General features: G+C 34.6%; 1 protein-coding gene across 1 annotated transcript in view; it reads left to right on the forward strand.

The window, feature by feature from the left end:
• The window catches only part of LOC150096670 (serine/threonine-protein kinase Nek8-like), a 253,264-nt gene that overhangs the window by 19,577 nt on the left and 215,240 nt on the right, over window positions 1-18,447 (forward strand). Inside the window, exon 4 of the mRNA XM_090408678.1 lies at window positions 12,950-13,126. Within this exon, the coding sequence (XP_090264804.1) occupies window positions 12,950-13,126 (177 nt within the window). The remainder of the gene's footprint in view (window positions 1-12,949; window positions 13,127-18,447) is intronic.

Here is an 18,447-nt window from a genome sequence, read left to right on the forward strand (position 1 = left end):
TCTAATTTTTATCTCTTTTTTGGGGTACAAGTCATGCGGCATCCAAGATATGTGAACTGTTCCACATTTTCCAGTTTCAATCTGTCCATCGTAACTCTGTTCAGTAACTCCTGTTGGTCAAATATCATTGTTTTATTTTTTTCAAAGTTGACATTTAGTCCACATCTTTTTCCTTTTGTGTCTAGTGTTTGCAATATCTCTTCCAGTCTTGCTGCGTCTTCTTCAATCAGGACGATGTCATCTGCAAAGCAGAGGTAGTTTATTCTCAGCCATTTATTGAAATGCCTCCACCTTCTTCTTTAATCTTATCTAGTGTTCTTCCCAGATACATAATGAAGATGATTGGTGATATTGGGTCCCGTTGTCTTGTGCCTTGACTAGTAATAAACCAACCTCCAGTCCCAACTGCTATTCTGATTTTTTCTTGTGCTTGGCTGTTTATACCTTTCAGCAGGCAGATCAATTTATTGTCCACACCATAGGATTCCAAGACAGCCCATGTTATATTTTGGTCAATATTATCAAATGCTTTTTGGAAGTCCACGAAACAGCAGTATATCTTTTTGTTCTTTCTTTGAGCTTTCTTTGCTATTAGTTCTTAGTGCGAGTATCTACTGCACTGTACTTTGTTGATCTTTTTGAAATCCAGCTTGCTCATCAGGAAGATGTGCCTCCATATGACCCTTTAGGTGTTCTGTTAGTATTTTCATCAGCACTTTGCCAAGATGACTCGTTAATGCAATAGTTCTGTAATTGGTGCAGTCTAAAGCATCTTTCTTATGAAGATCAACCAAGACAGATTTTTTTCCACTCTCCAGGGGTATACCGTGATCTCCATATTTCATTACATAGCTTATGCATTTCTTTCACAACTGATTCTCCCCCATATTTTAGCATCTCGCCTATTATGTTGTCATCTCCAGGACTCTTGTTGTTCTTGAGATGTTTTATAGCCTTATTCACTTCCTCTTCCAAGATGTCATTTTCAAAGATCTCTGCTGGTGGAGAGATTGCTTTTAATTCTTTGATTATTTCTGTTGCAGTATTATTTAGTTGATTTTTATATAATTCGCTGCAGTATCTTTGTTATTATTACGTGACACCTCCAGGGAGTCCAGAGACTCATCGAGGGAGGGCACCTACTCTACAGCTCTGTCACCACCACTCAATCCATAAACCACAACGAACCGCACCGTCATCTACTGCCCACAACTACTACTATTTTCACAGACAATCACAAACATCCATGCCCTTGGCGGGATTCGAACCCGCAGCCTTTCGGCTGGAGAGCGGACACGCTGACCACTCGGCCAACCAAGTCGGCAAAGTCTATCTGTGTATGATTTCTGTCTTGTCCATCAATACTTTACCATCTTCATCTTTGACTGCTACTGATCTTGTTTGCCACTTCCTATTGACATTTCTTATAAGTTTGTAGACCTCTCCAGTTTTGTGCTCTCCATAGCACTGTTCAATGTCTTTGCACTGGTCCTCCAACCATTTGGCTTTATCAGATCTTGCTGCTTTCCATACTTCATTGCATTTTTATATAACTCATCTGCTGCCTCTGAATTAGGCTCTTTTAAGTTTCAGTTCTCTTTTCTCTTGTACCAATTTTAAGGTTTCCTGAGTTATCCATTTCTTGTTGATCTTTTCTCTTTCAGGAATTACTTCCTCTACTGCTTTTTCTAGCACTGTAGTCAGTCGTTCTGCTGTTGTATCTATATTTTGTTTTTCGCCTGGAGTCTTAAGCTTAGTTTCCAATATGTTCTGATACTCTGTACTTAGCCTGTCTTCATTTAGTTTTGAGATGTCTCTAGCTTTTTGGAACTTTCCTTTGTACTTCTGTTTCAGTTTTAGCCTTATATTTGCAATCACTAAGCTGTGGTCCGAATCAATATCAGCTCCTTGGAATGATCTGCACTGTTGAACTGAGGTTCTCCATTTCTGGTCTATTAATATCAGGTCGATCATATTCCTGTGTTTGCCATTGAAAGAGCGGCATGTCCATTTACGACAATCTTTTTGTTTCTGTTAGGATTTGGTATTGCAAATCATCAGGTTGTTATCCATGACAAATTCCAGTAGCATCTCTCCACATTCATTTCTTTCTCCACATCCAAATTTTCCCATAACCATTGCTTTACTGTTGTTAAATACATTCATTGCTAAGGTTGATCTTCTTGTCACATTTCAGAATAGATAATTTATTTATTATATTTTCATACATGCAAAAAAATCACAATTAGCTTCCTGGATAATAGTTGTATCCAGTGTTTTTTGTGAAACAGTAGGTGCTTCCACACATTTCTTGCTAGCAGGAAAAGTTGAAAATTAAAACAATACCACATCCATGTGTTACGTATCACTGTTAATAGTTGCTAGTAAGCTTACCATTGTGTACAGTCCCAAAAAGAAAAGCACTGGTTGTAGCCCTTCATCCTATAATTTTCATAGCTGACATCATCCTTATGCATACAACATTCCTTCCACATCAAGAATCTCTTACTTAATAAGATTTCGCATCCATTTCACTTCCATCCTGTTTATTCTTTCAACTCCATGAACACATGCTGATATTGTGTCATTGATGTATTTTTTTAAATACATCAATGCATATTTAAATACATAAATTTAAATAAATACATTTTTAAATACATCAATGCATTTTTCCCATGCACAGCCAATATCCTTCCCATCTAGCAACCAATACCTTGAGATCAAATCTAACATTCCCCTCAGTTGTTCATAATTTCCTTCTTTGAAATCAGCATATCACCATTTTCTAAATGAAATATCCATATACTTGCTACTTTCCACATCAGGACTTCATGATCACTGTCACCAACAAAGGCAAAATGGTCACATCTTTTGCTGATCCCCCCACCTCTCTTACACTATCAGGTCTAATATTCTTTGATTTGATACTCTCTTTATACTCTCTTCTGTAATCTGCATGGCACACTTGGGTAACTTTCAGATTCCTGTTTAATGCTTCACTTATGCATATATCCATACCCATGCTTAATAAGTTATTAAGCATAGGTATGGATGCCTGCATTTTATACTCTTCATGGATCTGATCACCACCAACCAAATTTTCACCAACTATCTTGTACCTCTTCCTTAACATTTTTTTCAGCACTGCTTGCTTGATTTCACTGCTCATCCATTTCACTCCTACCCTGTTTACTTGCTTAACCCTTGGTATGACAAAAGCAGTTATACACCTTTTGTCAGATACTGCCTTGTGAGTTTCCATGCATTGTCAATATCTTTTCTACTCTGCTCATCTACCTAATGTACTGATACTGACTACAGACCTTCCTATAATCACCTGCTTTATACTTCCACATATGTGCATTTTTGGCAGTAACTTTTTCTTGTTTCATTACTTCTCAAACAAGTACTTCATGATCACTCTCACCAAATGGCAGCATTGTCAGCACCTCATTAACAACTACATCTTGTGAAGTTATCACCAAATCCAAAACATTAAAGCCTGTAGTTGCTTTAGTCACATGCTGCTAAGATACTTATCTCTCAGAAATTCGAAGCTCGCTGTCCTTGTTCCCATACACTATCTCCTCCTTCCATTCTGTATTCCTGTAATTAAAGTCTTCCATTAGGATCACCTTCTTTTTACATGCCCAACTAATTTGCCTAAACATTTCACAATCAGTGTTCTCTGCATTTCCTGGCCTATAACAGCATCCTATCAGATATACAAACCTGTTTATTTCAACTTCACACAGATTCAAAATTTGTGTATGCATTATCAACTTCCACCCACTGTGGACACAATTCCTCTGCAATCATTAACATCACTCCCCCACTCCTCTTTTCACATTTCTATCCTTCTGGAAAATTATATATCCTTCTATTTCTATTCCTGATAACACATCCTCCTCAGACAACCAAGTTTCATTTATTCCAATTATCTTTTGGCATACTGACTCAATCAGTGCAACAAACTCAACTCTGTTGTTTTGAATATCCTTACATTTGTGCACAAACATAACAATCCCTGTGTCTTTGAGGCTATTCTACCATTCTGGCCATTTTACCAGCACCAACAGTCTCTATTCTAGCTGCTATACCACACCTCTCTCTCTTTGGTCTGACCACTCTCATTTCCCTGATTCTGACTCTGATTTCCATTCCTACCTGTCTCATCCTTTATGCATTTCATCATCAACCTCATATCCATCTTCCTCCTATTATACAATCCATTTAGTTGTGCAATCCTGCTTCACAAGTAAACTGATTATTTACTATATTAACTTCTTGACTCTGTGCCTTCTGATCGGAGGAAAAGAGGTGATATGATAGAAACATTTAAGTTAGTGAGAGGATTTATCAGATTAACCTGGGGGGGGGGTATAAAAGGAGTAGAAGGTGAGAGAGGAAGAATCAGAGGTCATACCTGGAAGTTATGTAAAAGTGTGGTGAAGAGGGGGGGGTGAAGAGTAGATTTTTTACATGGAGAATTGTCAGCAACATATTCTGGTAATGCATTCCACTTACTGACAATTCTCCATGTAAAAAATCTACTCTTCACACCTTGTAAAATCCTTAACACATCTGGTAATGCAAGGAGTGTTAAGAATTTTAAGGTTCTATATGATAAATATGTTGTCAGTTTAATGAACCTCCCACGATGAGTCTGCCAACTCTACGGAGAGTCTGTTGCCCTGACTATTAGTTCTCGTATCAACAAATAATTTCTCAAGACTCCTAATACCAAATCCAAGTGTAGGCTGCCCCTCTTATATAAATTCCTTTTTCCTTCAAACTCACCCCACACTTCCAAAAAACTTGCAATCATTCTTTCTACACAGCCTACCATTTGCTATCAGAGCCCTTCATTATTCCGTATTATCATATCTAAGCAATATACTGATTATTTTCATAAAATGAAAATAATCAGTATATTGACTCTTCACTCTTGCTTCTTCCAGTAATCCTTTCATATCCTCTCTCAAATTTTATTTATCTCAAGATAAATCATTTGTTCTTACCAGAACTACTATTTCTTTTCTTTTCTGCTTTTCAATTATGTTCTTTAAATTTTGATTTTAGCACCCAAAAAACATGTAATAACACTGTCATCAATCACTTTTAATAATTTAATCTTCATACTGTATAATATCCTTCTTTTTACAATCGATTTTACCTACCTGATTATCATTATGCAATATCTTACCTGATTCTGTACTTTTTTGTTTCTCTTTTTGTCTCTCCTTTTGCTGCTTGTCATTCGAGTTGTCATTCATGTTATTCATGCTTGTCATTCATGTTAAAGCGATGCATCCTTCAGATGCATCGCTTTAACCATTTCCCATTCCCCTCATTATCCATATGATGATTTGCTTTAGTTGATATTTCTGTTAATTCATAATCTATCTCTTCATTACTTTCCAAAATAGTATATTATGTTTATTGGAACTAGCCACCTTATTAAAACTTACACTGATATTCTTCTTTGTTGCTGCTGTATTGTTGATGTTGTTGCTACTTAGGCAGACCTAAAATAAGTTATTGCAGCCAATGCTCCTTCAGTAGGCTATTTACCTCATCTTTCCATCAGACCTAGATAATCTATTTGGAGACGTAAGCAGCTACACACGTTCCATTAGTGTGTCCCTGACTAAAAGCTGCATACTATAAATGTAGCTTATCTTTGCTAACAATGAATACACATTGTTGATTGATCCTACCCCATGGAAATCAGTCCTATTTGCAGATAAGTCTCAGCACATGCTCTTACAGTTGATTTGATATGGAAAATGGTTTCTTACAAGTAATAAAGTTTGGAGGAGAGTGTAATGATGCAGAGTTGTTTTGTGGATTACATCTGCTGGTCATAATGCATGAAATTGACTACTTGGTCTACATTGATGTACAGGACATTCATGTCCTACATTATGAAACTTTGATTCATTCATCCCCTTAGACCTTTCAGAATAATGCCACTCCATATCACAAAGCAACAATTGTAAATATAGTAGTGAGCAAATTAATCCGAACAAGCTGAATTTTCTTCAAGTTTTTGGATTTTTTTTGTTTTTGTTTCAGTTTACTATTTTTGGTTTTTGTTTCGATTTACTATTTTGGTTGAGTGCTGCATGCTTTGACTGTCTGTATGATGTCTATTAATAGTGTTGTGCATTTTTAATAGTGTAAACAAGTTGACATTTGTAGTGTTTTATTCATTTTGTGTAGCTATAAAATGGATACATCTCCAAGAAAGTGTACAAAAATATGTACTCTTTCTCAGCACACAGTGACTCAAAGACAAATTGCCAACGAGTGTGGTCAGGGCCGGCAGAAGCAGGCATGCAGCATGTGGGCGCTGCTATAAAGGGAGCACTGCTGCTGGGGCACGGGTCATAAGTTCATTTTTAAGAAACAAAATTTTTATCATGAAAACAAAAAATTCTTAGAATGATCAATATTAAAATAAATACGGCCGGATACACTAAATAAAAATTAAAAAAAAATTGTATATTGCTGCCTCTTTGATCAGCTGGCTGTTTACAGTTTTGCAGCGAGAGCAGGTTAAATGCTTGCCTGCAGAATGTTGTGTCTATTTCAGTCTATCTAAAGTGAAACGGTGAACGGTTTTTATGCGCAGAAACGAATTTTCGTACAAAACATTTGTTGCTAGTTAGCCAGTCATATGGTACGCATCTCAGTAGGCTACTGACAGTAGCGCAGTGCAGACTACTATTTCATCTCTGTGTCGTGTTGTGTAATAATTTCTTGTGGGTATAAAATAGAAATGGAATCAAAAATTTAAAAAAAAAAGTTATCCAGTGCACAAAATGGTAAGCGTCATGCTGCGAAAGAAGCAGATATTAAGAAACAAACTGGGGCTCTTAATCTTCTTCTTCTGCAGCTTCTCCCACTTAAGTGGGGGTCACTGTTGATGATGAGTCTCCTCCACATCCTCCTGTCTTGGGCTGTCACCACATCCAAGTTCTTCATCCTCAAGTCCTCTTCTACCAGCTCCCTCCATCTCTTCTTTGGCCACCCACGCGTCCTCCTTCCTTGCACATCCATCTGCATGACCCTTCTTCCCACATATTCGTCCTCTCTCCTCATCACATGACCAAACCATCTCAACCTTGCCTCCTGTATCTTCGCTCCTAAGTTCGTAACTTTCACTGTTCCCCTCACATAGTCATTTCTCAGACGATCCTTTCTGGTCACACCACACATCCACCTAAGCATTCTCATCCCTGCTACTTCCATCCTGCTGATGTTATTTTTCCTCAGGGCCACAGTTTCTATAGCATACATCATAGCTGGCCTCACTACTGTCCTATAGATTTTGCTTTTCAGATTGATCAGCACCCTTTTATCGCATAACACTCCAGCCATCTCCCTCCAATTCCTCCAATCTGCTTGTATCCTGCATCCCACTTCCTTCTCAGCTCCTCCATCTTCTTTCACTGTTGAACCTAAGTATCTAAAGTCCCTCACCTTCCTGATGACATTTCCTTCCAACTCCAGGTCTGTCTCCTGGCCGCCGCCCACTGTTCCACACATATACTCTGTCTTACTTCTGCTCAGTCTCATACCTCTCTCTCTTCCAGTACTTTTCTCCATCTTTCCAGTTTAGTTCCCACTTCTTCTCTTGAATCCGCACACAGCAAGATGTCATCTGCATACAACATTGTCCAAGGCACATCTTCTCTCACCTCCTCCTTCACCACCTCCATCACAATGTTAAACAGAAATGGACTTAATGCTGACCCTTGATGCAAGCCAACTGTTACTTGAAAACTTTCTGTCTGTCCCAGACAGGTCCAAACACTTGTCTTCTCATTTCTGTACATCTCCTGCACCAACCTGACATATTTCTCTGGAACCTTCTTCTCCCTCAGACACCTCCAGACTTCTTGCCTTGGCACTCTATCGTATGCTTTCTCCAGATCAATAAATGCCAGATGTAGCTCATGTTGTTTCTCTCGAAACTTTTCCATCATCTGCCGTAACCCAAACATCTGTTATTGATCTACCAGGCATGAAGCCAAATTGTTCCTTTGCAATCTCCACCTCCTTTCTCAATCATCCATCAAGAACCCTTTCTAGGATTTTCATTGTGTGTGACATCAACTTTATTTCTCTGTAATTTTTACAGTCTTGTGCATCCCCCTTTACCCTTGTAGAACAAGAGTACTCTCCCTCCATTCCTCAGGTATATTTTCCTGTTGGCAAACTTTCAAACTGGGGCTCTTAATAAATTTGTTAAAATATTAAAATATTCTGATGCAGATTGTAACTAACTCGATACATCAGAAACCAGAGTTGAAGAACTGTCACATCATTAAGTTTGCCTGAAAGTACTATTGCAACAATTGAACATGATAACAAGACTCATGATTTAAGTGAAAAACAGTTAGGAGAAGATTTAGTTGTAGTTGACCATGAAACTAACACATTGTTAGTCTGTAAATTGAGAAGATCCAGGTGAATGGGGAAATGTTGATGAAAAATTCCGAGTTATTTTAATTGAAATGGGGGCCTGTTCAAAGGAAAAATATAATATATCCCAGTGATACATATGGTCATAAATTTGGCAACACATATTATAATGGAAAAATGGGGAGCTCGTGCCAAAAACCTGGCTCATTTATTCCGAAACTTTAAATTCTGTTTTTTGCTTTTGTTGCAAACTTTTCGCACCTACTGAATCAAGTAGTCTTGTAGAAGGTTATAACAATTAGAGAAATGTAAGTACAACTTTGCATAGACATGAGACTAGTTTAACTCACATGAAAAATTTCTTAAAATGGAAGGAACTTGATAAAAATTTAAAAAACAAAACTACTATTGATTGCCAGACTCAAGGCATGTATGAAATGGAAAAGAAACATTGGACAAATGTTTTAGAATTCTTGATCGAAATTATAAAATTCCTTGATAGCCAACAAAATTTAGCTTTTCACGGATCATCTGATAAATTATATGAAAGGAATAACGGCAATTTTTTAAAACCAGTGGAACTGTTTGCGAAGTTTGATCCCGTTATGAAAAATCATGTTGAAAGGGCCCTACAATGAAACAATAGAGTACACTATTTGAGTAAAGACAGTCAAAATGAAATATTGGAAACTTTAAGTAACGCAATCACGGATACAATTTTATTATCAATTTGAAAATCTAAATATTATTTCATAATTTTAGACTTGCACACCTGATGCAAGTAAAACAGAACAAATGACCATTATTATTCGCTTTGTTTCCTGTGACAATTGTCAAGATCAGGGAAAACTTTTTAGGTTTTGCAGATATATCAGATTCCATAGGACGTGGTTTATTTGCGACAATAATGGAACAACTGGTAAAATGGAACATTCCCATTGAAGACGTGAGATCAAGGGTATGACAATGGGGCAAATATGAAAGGGAAAAAATATGGGCTCCAAAATTTGCTTTTGAACAAAAATCCTCGAGCTTTTTACGTGCCATATGCTGCTTATACTCTAAATTTAATCATTAACGATGCAAAGTGAATGCAGATACAATTAGTTTCTTTGCAATTATTCAAGAAATATACAATTTCTTTTCATTCTCTTACAGACGTTGGGCAATCCTTTTAAAGTTCGTAAAAAATGTAACATTGAAACAGCTATCAGAAACGCGATGGGAAAGTAAAATCCGCCCTCTATGATATCAGTTAGGAGAAATTTACGATGCACTTTTTGAAATTTTAAATAATGAAAATTTTAATAAAGAAATTCAGCATGAAGCACAAACATTATGTGCTAAAATAAAGGACTACAAATTTATTTGTTCTCTTATAACTTGGCATGATTTACTTAACAGAATAAACCCTGTGAGTAAAATGCTTCAAGACAAAAATATGAACATTATATTTGCTTTAGAATCTATCGAAAACTTAAAAATATTCTTACAAGAGTATCGATCAGATACAAATTTTAAAGAGGTTCTAAAAACTGCAAAAGAACTGAGTGAAGAGGTGGATGGAGAACAATAATTTAAAACTGGTACGGAAGTTTGACAACAAAAGAAGACACGACAACTTGATTACGAGCATCATGACAAAATGCCACAATCACCTGAAGATAAATTTAGAGTGAATATGGTTTATACACTTCTAGATGTTGCAATGTGTTCGTTAATAGAACGTTTTGAACAACTAAAAATATATTATGATAACTTCAATTTCTTGTATAGATTACTACAAATTAATAACGAAGATTTACGAAAAAATCGTGACGATTTAGAGATTCTCTTGAAGGATGGCGACAATAAAGATGTAAATGTAATAGAACTATATGACAAGTTATGTGCTTTCTGGGATATTTTTTCGGAAGGATAATTTAAATATTCAAAACCCTTTTAATATTCTTAATTTTATTGTGTCCAATAATTTATCTTTCCCTAACTTTTCAATTGCTTTAAGAATACTATTAACCTTATCTGTTATTGTAGCGAGTGGTGAACGTTCCTTTTCCAAGTTGAAATTTATTAAAACCTACTTAAGAACAAGTATTGAAAATTTGAAAATGATATATGTGCAGAATTAGACGTTAAGACCATTATTTCTAATTTTGTGAATATGAAATCAAAAACCCTAAAATTTTAATTAAAAAAATTTTAAGTATATTTATATAATTTAATTTATTTTCTGTTATTCCGTAAAGATGTTATTTTTTGAATACTTATATTAAATGTTCTAATTATTTCTGAAATGTTTTCTTATTTTCTCATCTATCATGAGTTTCTTTTATTTTCCTAAAAGATAGATAATTTTTATAATTATTAAAAAACATTTTTTAATAATTATAAAAAATTATTAAAAAACGTTTTACAAGTTACTAAGAATTTAGTATCTTGTAAAATGGAAGAATTTTTTAAAATTTAGTTCAAATAAATTTTAACTTTAATTAAAATTAATTTTAATTTTGTTAGCGATTCGGGTCGGTGAGAAGGCTATAATCCCTGTATCATTATATTCAACGATTAAAGTGAAGTGGCTTTATCAAAATTTGCTTTAACTTTTGAGAATTTTTTGAATATTCGAGTTTTTAATGATTATTCTGCATAGTCAACACCACCAGTTCGTTACATTTAGTGAACCAACGTGTGGCTGTTCTGTCAAAATTTATTTAAGAAATTTCAAATAATTTATATTTTTATTATCGTAAAAGAACCACACATGCCCGGATCGTTACAGGGGCGCTTAGATAGAAATTGCTTGCGGGCGGCAAAGACCCTAGCCCTGGTTCTGAGTGTGGTGATGATTTGGGTACTGTTAATGTGATTTTAAAGAGGTTTAGGAAGACAGGTACCTTTTCTCCTGACAGAAAAGGAAAATGTGGGCAAAAAAAAAGGAAAACTACATTTACTCAAGATTGTTTACTAGTTAGGAAAAGCAAAATGAATCCAAGGTTATCTGCTGTACATATAGAGACTTGGAAGCTAGTGGGATTAATGTTTCTGACATGACAGTCTATCGAAGATTGTTGAAACCAGGGAAGACTGCACAGACCAAAAAGAGAAACAACTGATGATGAAGGCTATGCAGAAAAGGTGGCTCCAGTTGGCAAAAGTGTACAAAGATTGGACTGTTGAGAAGTGGAAGGAGGTCATATTCTCAGATGAGAGCCATTTCTTTATCCAGGGAGAGCAAGTACCCTATATTTGCAAATCAGCAGCTGAGAAGACTTCTCCTGTTCACCTTCAGCAAGCTGTTAAAAACACCCATCTAAAAAGATGTTCTGGGGTTGTTTTGCACATGACAGTCCAAAATCACTTATGCCTGTTGATGTCATGATGAATATTAATTTAAAATGTGAGTTCAGATTAATTTGTTTGCTGCTGTATGTGGTTCAAATCAAATAATGTCAGAATATTGCAGTGACCAGTCAGCACTCTCCTAGAAACATCTCTGATAAACCGAAACACAGAATTGATACATACAGGATGGCCATCTTGATTGCTAGAGTATGCTATGACTTTTAGTAGTACAGTGTATAATTTATGAATTTAGTGTATGAATATATGAATTCATAGTATATGAATAAGAAAATAAAGAATAAAGGGTAGTTTTGAAGAAGGAAAAAAACAAAAAATACACACACGTATACAGATTGGTTAACAGAATACTGAATATGAATCTGAGCATTGAAATTTCATGTTTGGAAATCTTTAATCAAAGTTAGAACTCATGAGAACTTAATCACTGTGATCAAATAGTAGACTTCTGCACTAAGAAATATTTAAGAAAAACTAAATAAACGTAAGAAACACACTGGATAGGAATTCATGCTATCAGTTGTTTTACAGGGATATACAGTTTTCCAATGCAGTGAATCAGCCATGTTTATTTAGTTACTTAATTTTAAAAACTCAAGTTAAGACTCATTTAATTCCATTGAATTAATCTTTGGTGAAATGTGTTAGCTAATGAATAAATAATCACTAATAATTTTTCCCCTTAAAAAAAAGCATAGTTTATTATTATTATTATTGAAAATATTGTACTTTGTTAGAAAGAGATATCATTGTGAAGTTAAGTGTCGTAGTCAATATTAGAAATTCAAACTGATTTTTACTTATTTAAAACTTAAAAATGCTTTATTTAATTTTCACAGCACTTAACAAAATAACATTTTTTATCAATAAAAAATGTACATTATAAAGAAACATTATTAAAAGAGTCTTCTTCAGTGGTCTGAGATTCCTCATCACAAAGATGGACATTTTGAACTATAACTTATCTGTCAAAATATAAAAATATCCAAAATTCTAACGAGTAAAATTAAACATCCATTTGACACTAGAGAAAAAGAAACAGAAAAATACAAAAGAACACGTACTTATGTCCTTAACAGCAAAAAAAAAATGTTTCATATCGTGCAGATGTATGCCAAACTAAACTTTTTTTTCTTTTTTCTTTTTTTTTTTTTAGGAAGCATTGTACTTTTTTGCTCAGATAGTACTGGCTATACATCATATTCATTCAAGGCAAATTCTTCATCGGGACTTAAAATCTCAAAATATTCTTCTAAATGAAAGAAAAGACATAATAAAAATTGGTGATTTTGGCATCTCTAAAATTCTGAGTAGCAAAAGCAAGGCTTACACTGTAAGTTAATATATATAAATTCATTCTGTTTTTTTGTTTATTTATTTATTTTAGATAGCTCTTTTAAAAGATTATTATATCTATGGCTATTTGCCTGCTTCTGTTTAGGAGTGCCCCAGTTTAAAATGCCATTGGCTCTTTTCTCACAGATTCTTAGGGCATTGTAGATGTATATATATCAATAAATATATGTTGCATAGAGGGCAAGAAATTTGCACATACCTTTTTCTGGGTGTTGTGGCTCTTCTTCTTTTGCGTTGTCCAAACTACTGTGTGTGTGTGTGGGGGGGGGGTTGGCAAGTGGGAGAATTGAAATAACAAATGGAAAAAACCCAGGTTTTGAATAACATATATATACATATATATTATAAGGGATGGGCGGAGAAAAGGATTGAAAACAGCAACCGATTTTTGGAACTGTTTTCTTGCTGTTTTCAACCCCTTTCACCCTTTCCCACCTCATATAAATATATAAAAAACGCTGTGCCCATCCCTTATAATATATATATATATATATATATATATATGTTATTCAAAAAAACCCGGGTTTTTTCCATTTGTTATTTCAATTCTCCCACTTGCCAACCCCCCCCCCCCACACACACACAGTAGTTTGGACAACGCAAAAGAAGAGCCACAACACCCAGAAAAAGGTATGTGCAAATTTCTTGTCCTCTATGCAACATATATTTATTGATATATATATACATCTACAATGCCCTAAGAATCTGTGAGAAAAGAGCCAATGGCATTTTAAACTGGGGCACTCCTAAACAGAAGCAGGCAAATAGCCGTAAATATAATAGTTTGTTAAGAGGAGTAACATGGGATTTTTCCCAGAAATAATATCCATCTTTTAAAAGAGCTATCTAAAATTCTTTTTTATCTTTTCTTTATTTTAGTAAATTAACTATGATGTTTGTTCGTATTTTCTGATTAATTTATTCATCTGACTTAATAATACATCATAATTTCCTGGTGTCTACCATTACGTGGTTTGAAAAGGTTTTGTGCATGGTCTTGAGCAGAATTTCCACACTGTAAGAAATAAATGTAAAATAAATAAATAAATAAAAATCCCCCCCCCCCCCCAAAAAAAACCTTCTTAAAAACCTGTGGGTGAGAGTCGCATAAAAATTGTTGTACAGGACAGTATGTTAGTTCTATACAATTAAATTTGCATATTACTGTCAGCCTATCAACAATTTTTCTCTCTTGTTAATCTGCTTTGTCTTGTTGAATCATTTGGCCAAACTCACCTACTGTTTCCAACTCTTTCTCTCACTTTGATGATACAGTGGCAACATAAAATAAATTAGCTGATCTCTTTCAGTTTTGCTTACAGCTCCTGTTTAGATGACCAAAGCAAGTCTTGTCCTACTATTCTACAAACCACCCTCAGTATGCCTCTGATCATTCACAAGGAGGACATCAGAAAAATACTGATACGTCCTCTGGTCCAATGGTCTCAATCTAGTCATAATAAGAGCTTATGCTCCAAAATTAACATATTGCTCTTACAAGCTTTCCTACTCATCTGGAAGCAAATATTTACCTAATATGAAAAAGATACAAACGTAAAAATTGCAAAATATTTAAAAATAACAGGTGTAATTAACTCTATATTTAAACCAAACCTAGGTCAAAAACAAACCAGGCTAAAAGTATACAATACATTAGCCTTACCGGTCTTAATGTATGGAAGCGAAATCTGGACAATAAAACAAAAAGACAAACAAAGATTAACAACAGCAGAAATGAAGTTTATGAGAAAAACTGCAAAATATACCCTATTTGATCACAAAAGAAACGAAGATATTATGAAAGAATTAAACCAAGAACCAGTAATAGAAAAAATTAAAAAATATAAACACAAATGGATGGAACACGTTCAAAGAATGAAAACAGAAAGATTACCCAAACAACCCTTAAAGTACAAGCCATTAGGAAAAAGAAAACCAGGACATCCTCTTAAACGATTCAACGATGACTTCTAAGGCTGGAACAGGCCATGCTAGGCCTAAATCCTTGATACGTATGATGATGATGATGATGATGATGACTAATACTAATACTTTTTTTTTTTTACAATGTTGGCTCCCCTAAGTCAGTGCCTCTTGTGCCTAGAGCCCTGCTTAGCACTTTATAAATCCCAAATTCACCCAATCTTAGAATATTGCTTTCACTTCTGGGAAGGGAATGCAACAAAAACTCCCTCTAAGAATGCTAGATTGCATCCAGAAGACAGCTAATCATTTAATTATTTTCTTGCTGGTTCCCTCCATTCGCTTTCAGATAGATGATTTCTGCATTAATTCATTTCTGTATTACCATGAATGCTGTTTTACTGAACTGGTTACTGTTATTCCTCTACTTCCCTCTAATCATGAATGAACTCAGGCAGCTGTTAGTCAACATCCATTTACTGTTCAGTTCCAGATTTACCCTAGTTCTTCCTTTTTTTTTTTTTTTTTTTTTTTAAATTTATTATTGCTATCTCTTAAGATGCAAAATGCTCTTTTTCAGAGTATCTCTACACCAGCTGACAGGAAAAGCATCACTGATACTTGGAAAAATAGCATTTTTCAACAAGGTAACTTCAGTGAAATGGCAAAAACAACTTATGTTTTCTAGTTTGACATTTTGAATTTGTCTACATGACTATTGAAGTTGTTTGCCATTAAAAAAAAAAAAAAAAAGCTTATTCTCATGTTTATTGTTGAATATTATAGCTACATCTACCTTTTTCTGATCTGTATTGCATGAATAAATCATTTTATAGTTATTATTACATTCCTGACATGCACCATCAAGGAGTACACAGGACACTTTGATAATATATGATAAAGTTTACATTATTACTGACATCCTACAATTTTTATTTATTTTTTTTGATAAGCCCACGATATCTTCTATCTATGTTATATCTGATATTTAAGTATTCAGTGCACTTCTAACTGCATCAATACCCCCTAGATGTGGTCATCCTTTTGGCTTTCTTCCTGCCTTCCTCACATAGAACATCTGTTTTTCTAACACCTGCTTTTCTCTCTCTCTCTCTCTCTCTCTCATTCATTCAGTTTAAGTGACTGTACTAATTTAGATAGTTCTGCTCATACATTCTTGAATGCTAATATTGTCAAATTCTGTCATGATATCTTTATAATAAAGAACTTTTATTATTAAAAGACCAGAAGATAAATGATAAAATATACAAAGAGCCAACAAGTTTCACTAGCCACTGTCTAGCATTTTCAAGGCTGAACTGGTGTGAAAACATTAAGTTACATTTAAAACATACACTTTAGTAACTGTTAGGCCGAGATTTTTCCATATGTCTTTAAGAATAATACCTTGATTTCTATTTAAATTATTGCCTGTGCATAGTACCACAACTGCTTCTTTTAAAGTTCTGTGTCTGTAGTCATTCTCGATGTAAGGCATAGAACTGTTTTTCCAATCTATAACGTGATTTGATGTTGAGAAATGATGAGTTAAACCAGATGTGATGATTCTATTATGATTGACATCTCCCCCCCCCCCCCCAACATGTTCCTTCTGTCTTATTTCAAAACTTCTAGAAGTCTGACCAATGTAAGAAAGGCCACACGTGCATGGAATTTCATATACCCCAGGACATTTGAAGAAAGGTACCTCATCTTTGGGTGATCTTAAGATTTTTCTGATCATGGTAGTTAGTTTAAAAACCACTCTGATGTTATGAGTTTTTAACATTCTCGCCAATTTTGTGGAAACTGAATTAATATATGGAATGACAGCTGTGGACACATATTGGGTCACCGTAACACGTTGTTGGTGGTTGTCTTTAAATAGCCATTTGTTTAAAATGTTAGAAGGGTATCCATTAAGAGATAGAGTGTTAGCTATTAGTGACAGTTCTCTCTGTACATCTGCTTCTTTTGAAATAGACCTTAAGGCTCTATTACGGAGCATGTGAATGATGCTGTGTTTTTGTGATCTATGATGGTTGGACGAATAATGTAGATATCTACCTGTATCAGTGGGTTTCTTGTAAATGGACAGTTGGATATTGTTATCTTCTCTCCTCACTAGGATGTCAAGAAAAGGAAGTTCTTTGTTATTTTCTAGTTCTATAGTGATTTTATTCTGTAGTGAGTTGATTTTGTTCAGAAACACGAGAAGATTTTCCATGGTATCCTTCCAGATGATGAACACGTCATCGACATATCTCCACCAAATTGACGGTTTTGGTAAAATGGTGGAAAGAATATCCTTTTCAAGTTTTTTCATAAAAAGGTCTGCACATGGTGGTGACAGGGGACTACCCATGGCTAGACCTTCCGATTGTTTGTATACAGTGTTGTTAAATTTGAAGAAATTTGATTTCAGGCAATGAATCGTCATCTCTCTCAGTTCAACAGAACTACAATATGCAAAAAACTACACAACACGTGGTCATGTACCGGATTCTGAATGAAGCATTCGAACACATGCACGCCATCAAACACGTATGATCAAATGTAACAGCCTAACAGTTACTAAAGTGTATGTTTTAAATGTAACTTAATGCATTTGTTTTCACACCAGTTCAGCCTTGAAAATGCTAGACAGTGGCTAGTGAAACTTGTTGGCTCTTTGTATATTTTATCATTTATCTTCTGGTCTTTTATTATTAAAAGTTCTTTATTTTAATACATCAGACCAAATATGTACAATTTATAATATCTTTATTTTAATATGATTTTGCCATTGATGATATGTGTTCACTATCCCAACTTTTCTTAAAGTTCTACATCTGTGGTCTCTAATCTTTATTTCTAATCCAACTCTCAGATTCATAAGTTAAAATGAATTTAGTTTAGTGTTCCATATAAATTTATTTTTTGTCTATTTTCATATTTAATGTGCCACCTTCACTAAAAATTGTCCTAAATAGCTGAAATATTTCACTTCTTCTATATGTTCCCATTTAAGATGCATCTGATATTTTCCAGTTTTCAAAATCAGCAATAAAAAGATAGTTTCCATCTTTTTATTGCTGATATTCATATGGCAAATTTGAAACATTTCCTAGAGTTAATCAACTTATTTAAAGAATCCTGATTTGTATTGGATCTGTTTTGGAGTATTACATTGTCTGCTAAAAGCAGTGCAGTTAGCTGAATTTTATTCCACTTTCCTCTACAATATGTTCTATATAGATGATGAATAATGGTGGTGCTAGTATCCATCTGTGTCTAACACTATGACTTTTACACCAAACCATCTTCCTGTACCTTCTTTGATTCTAACTGCTCACTTACAAGTTAAATATAGACTAGCTCTGCGTACCAGATGTT

The sequence above is a fragment of the Typopeltis vanoorti genome, chromosome 18 (genome assembly GCF_054136105.1).
Source record: "Typopeltis vanoorti isolate ZY-2024b chromosome 18, IOZ_Tvanoo_1.0, whole genome shotgun sequence".
NCBI lineage: Eukaryota > Metazoa > Arthropoda > Arachnida > Uropygi > Thelyphonidae > Typopeltis > Typopeltis vanoorti.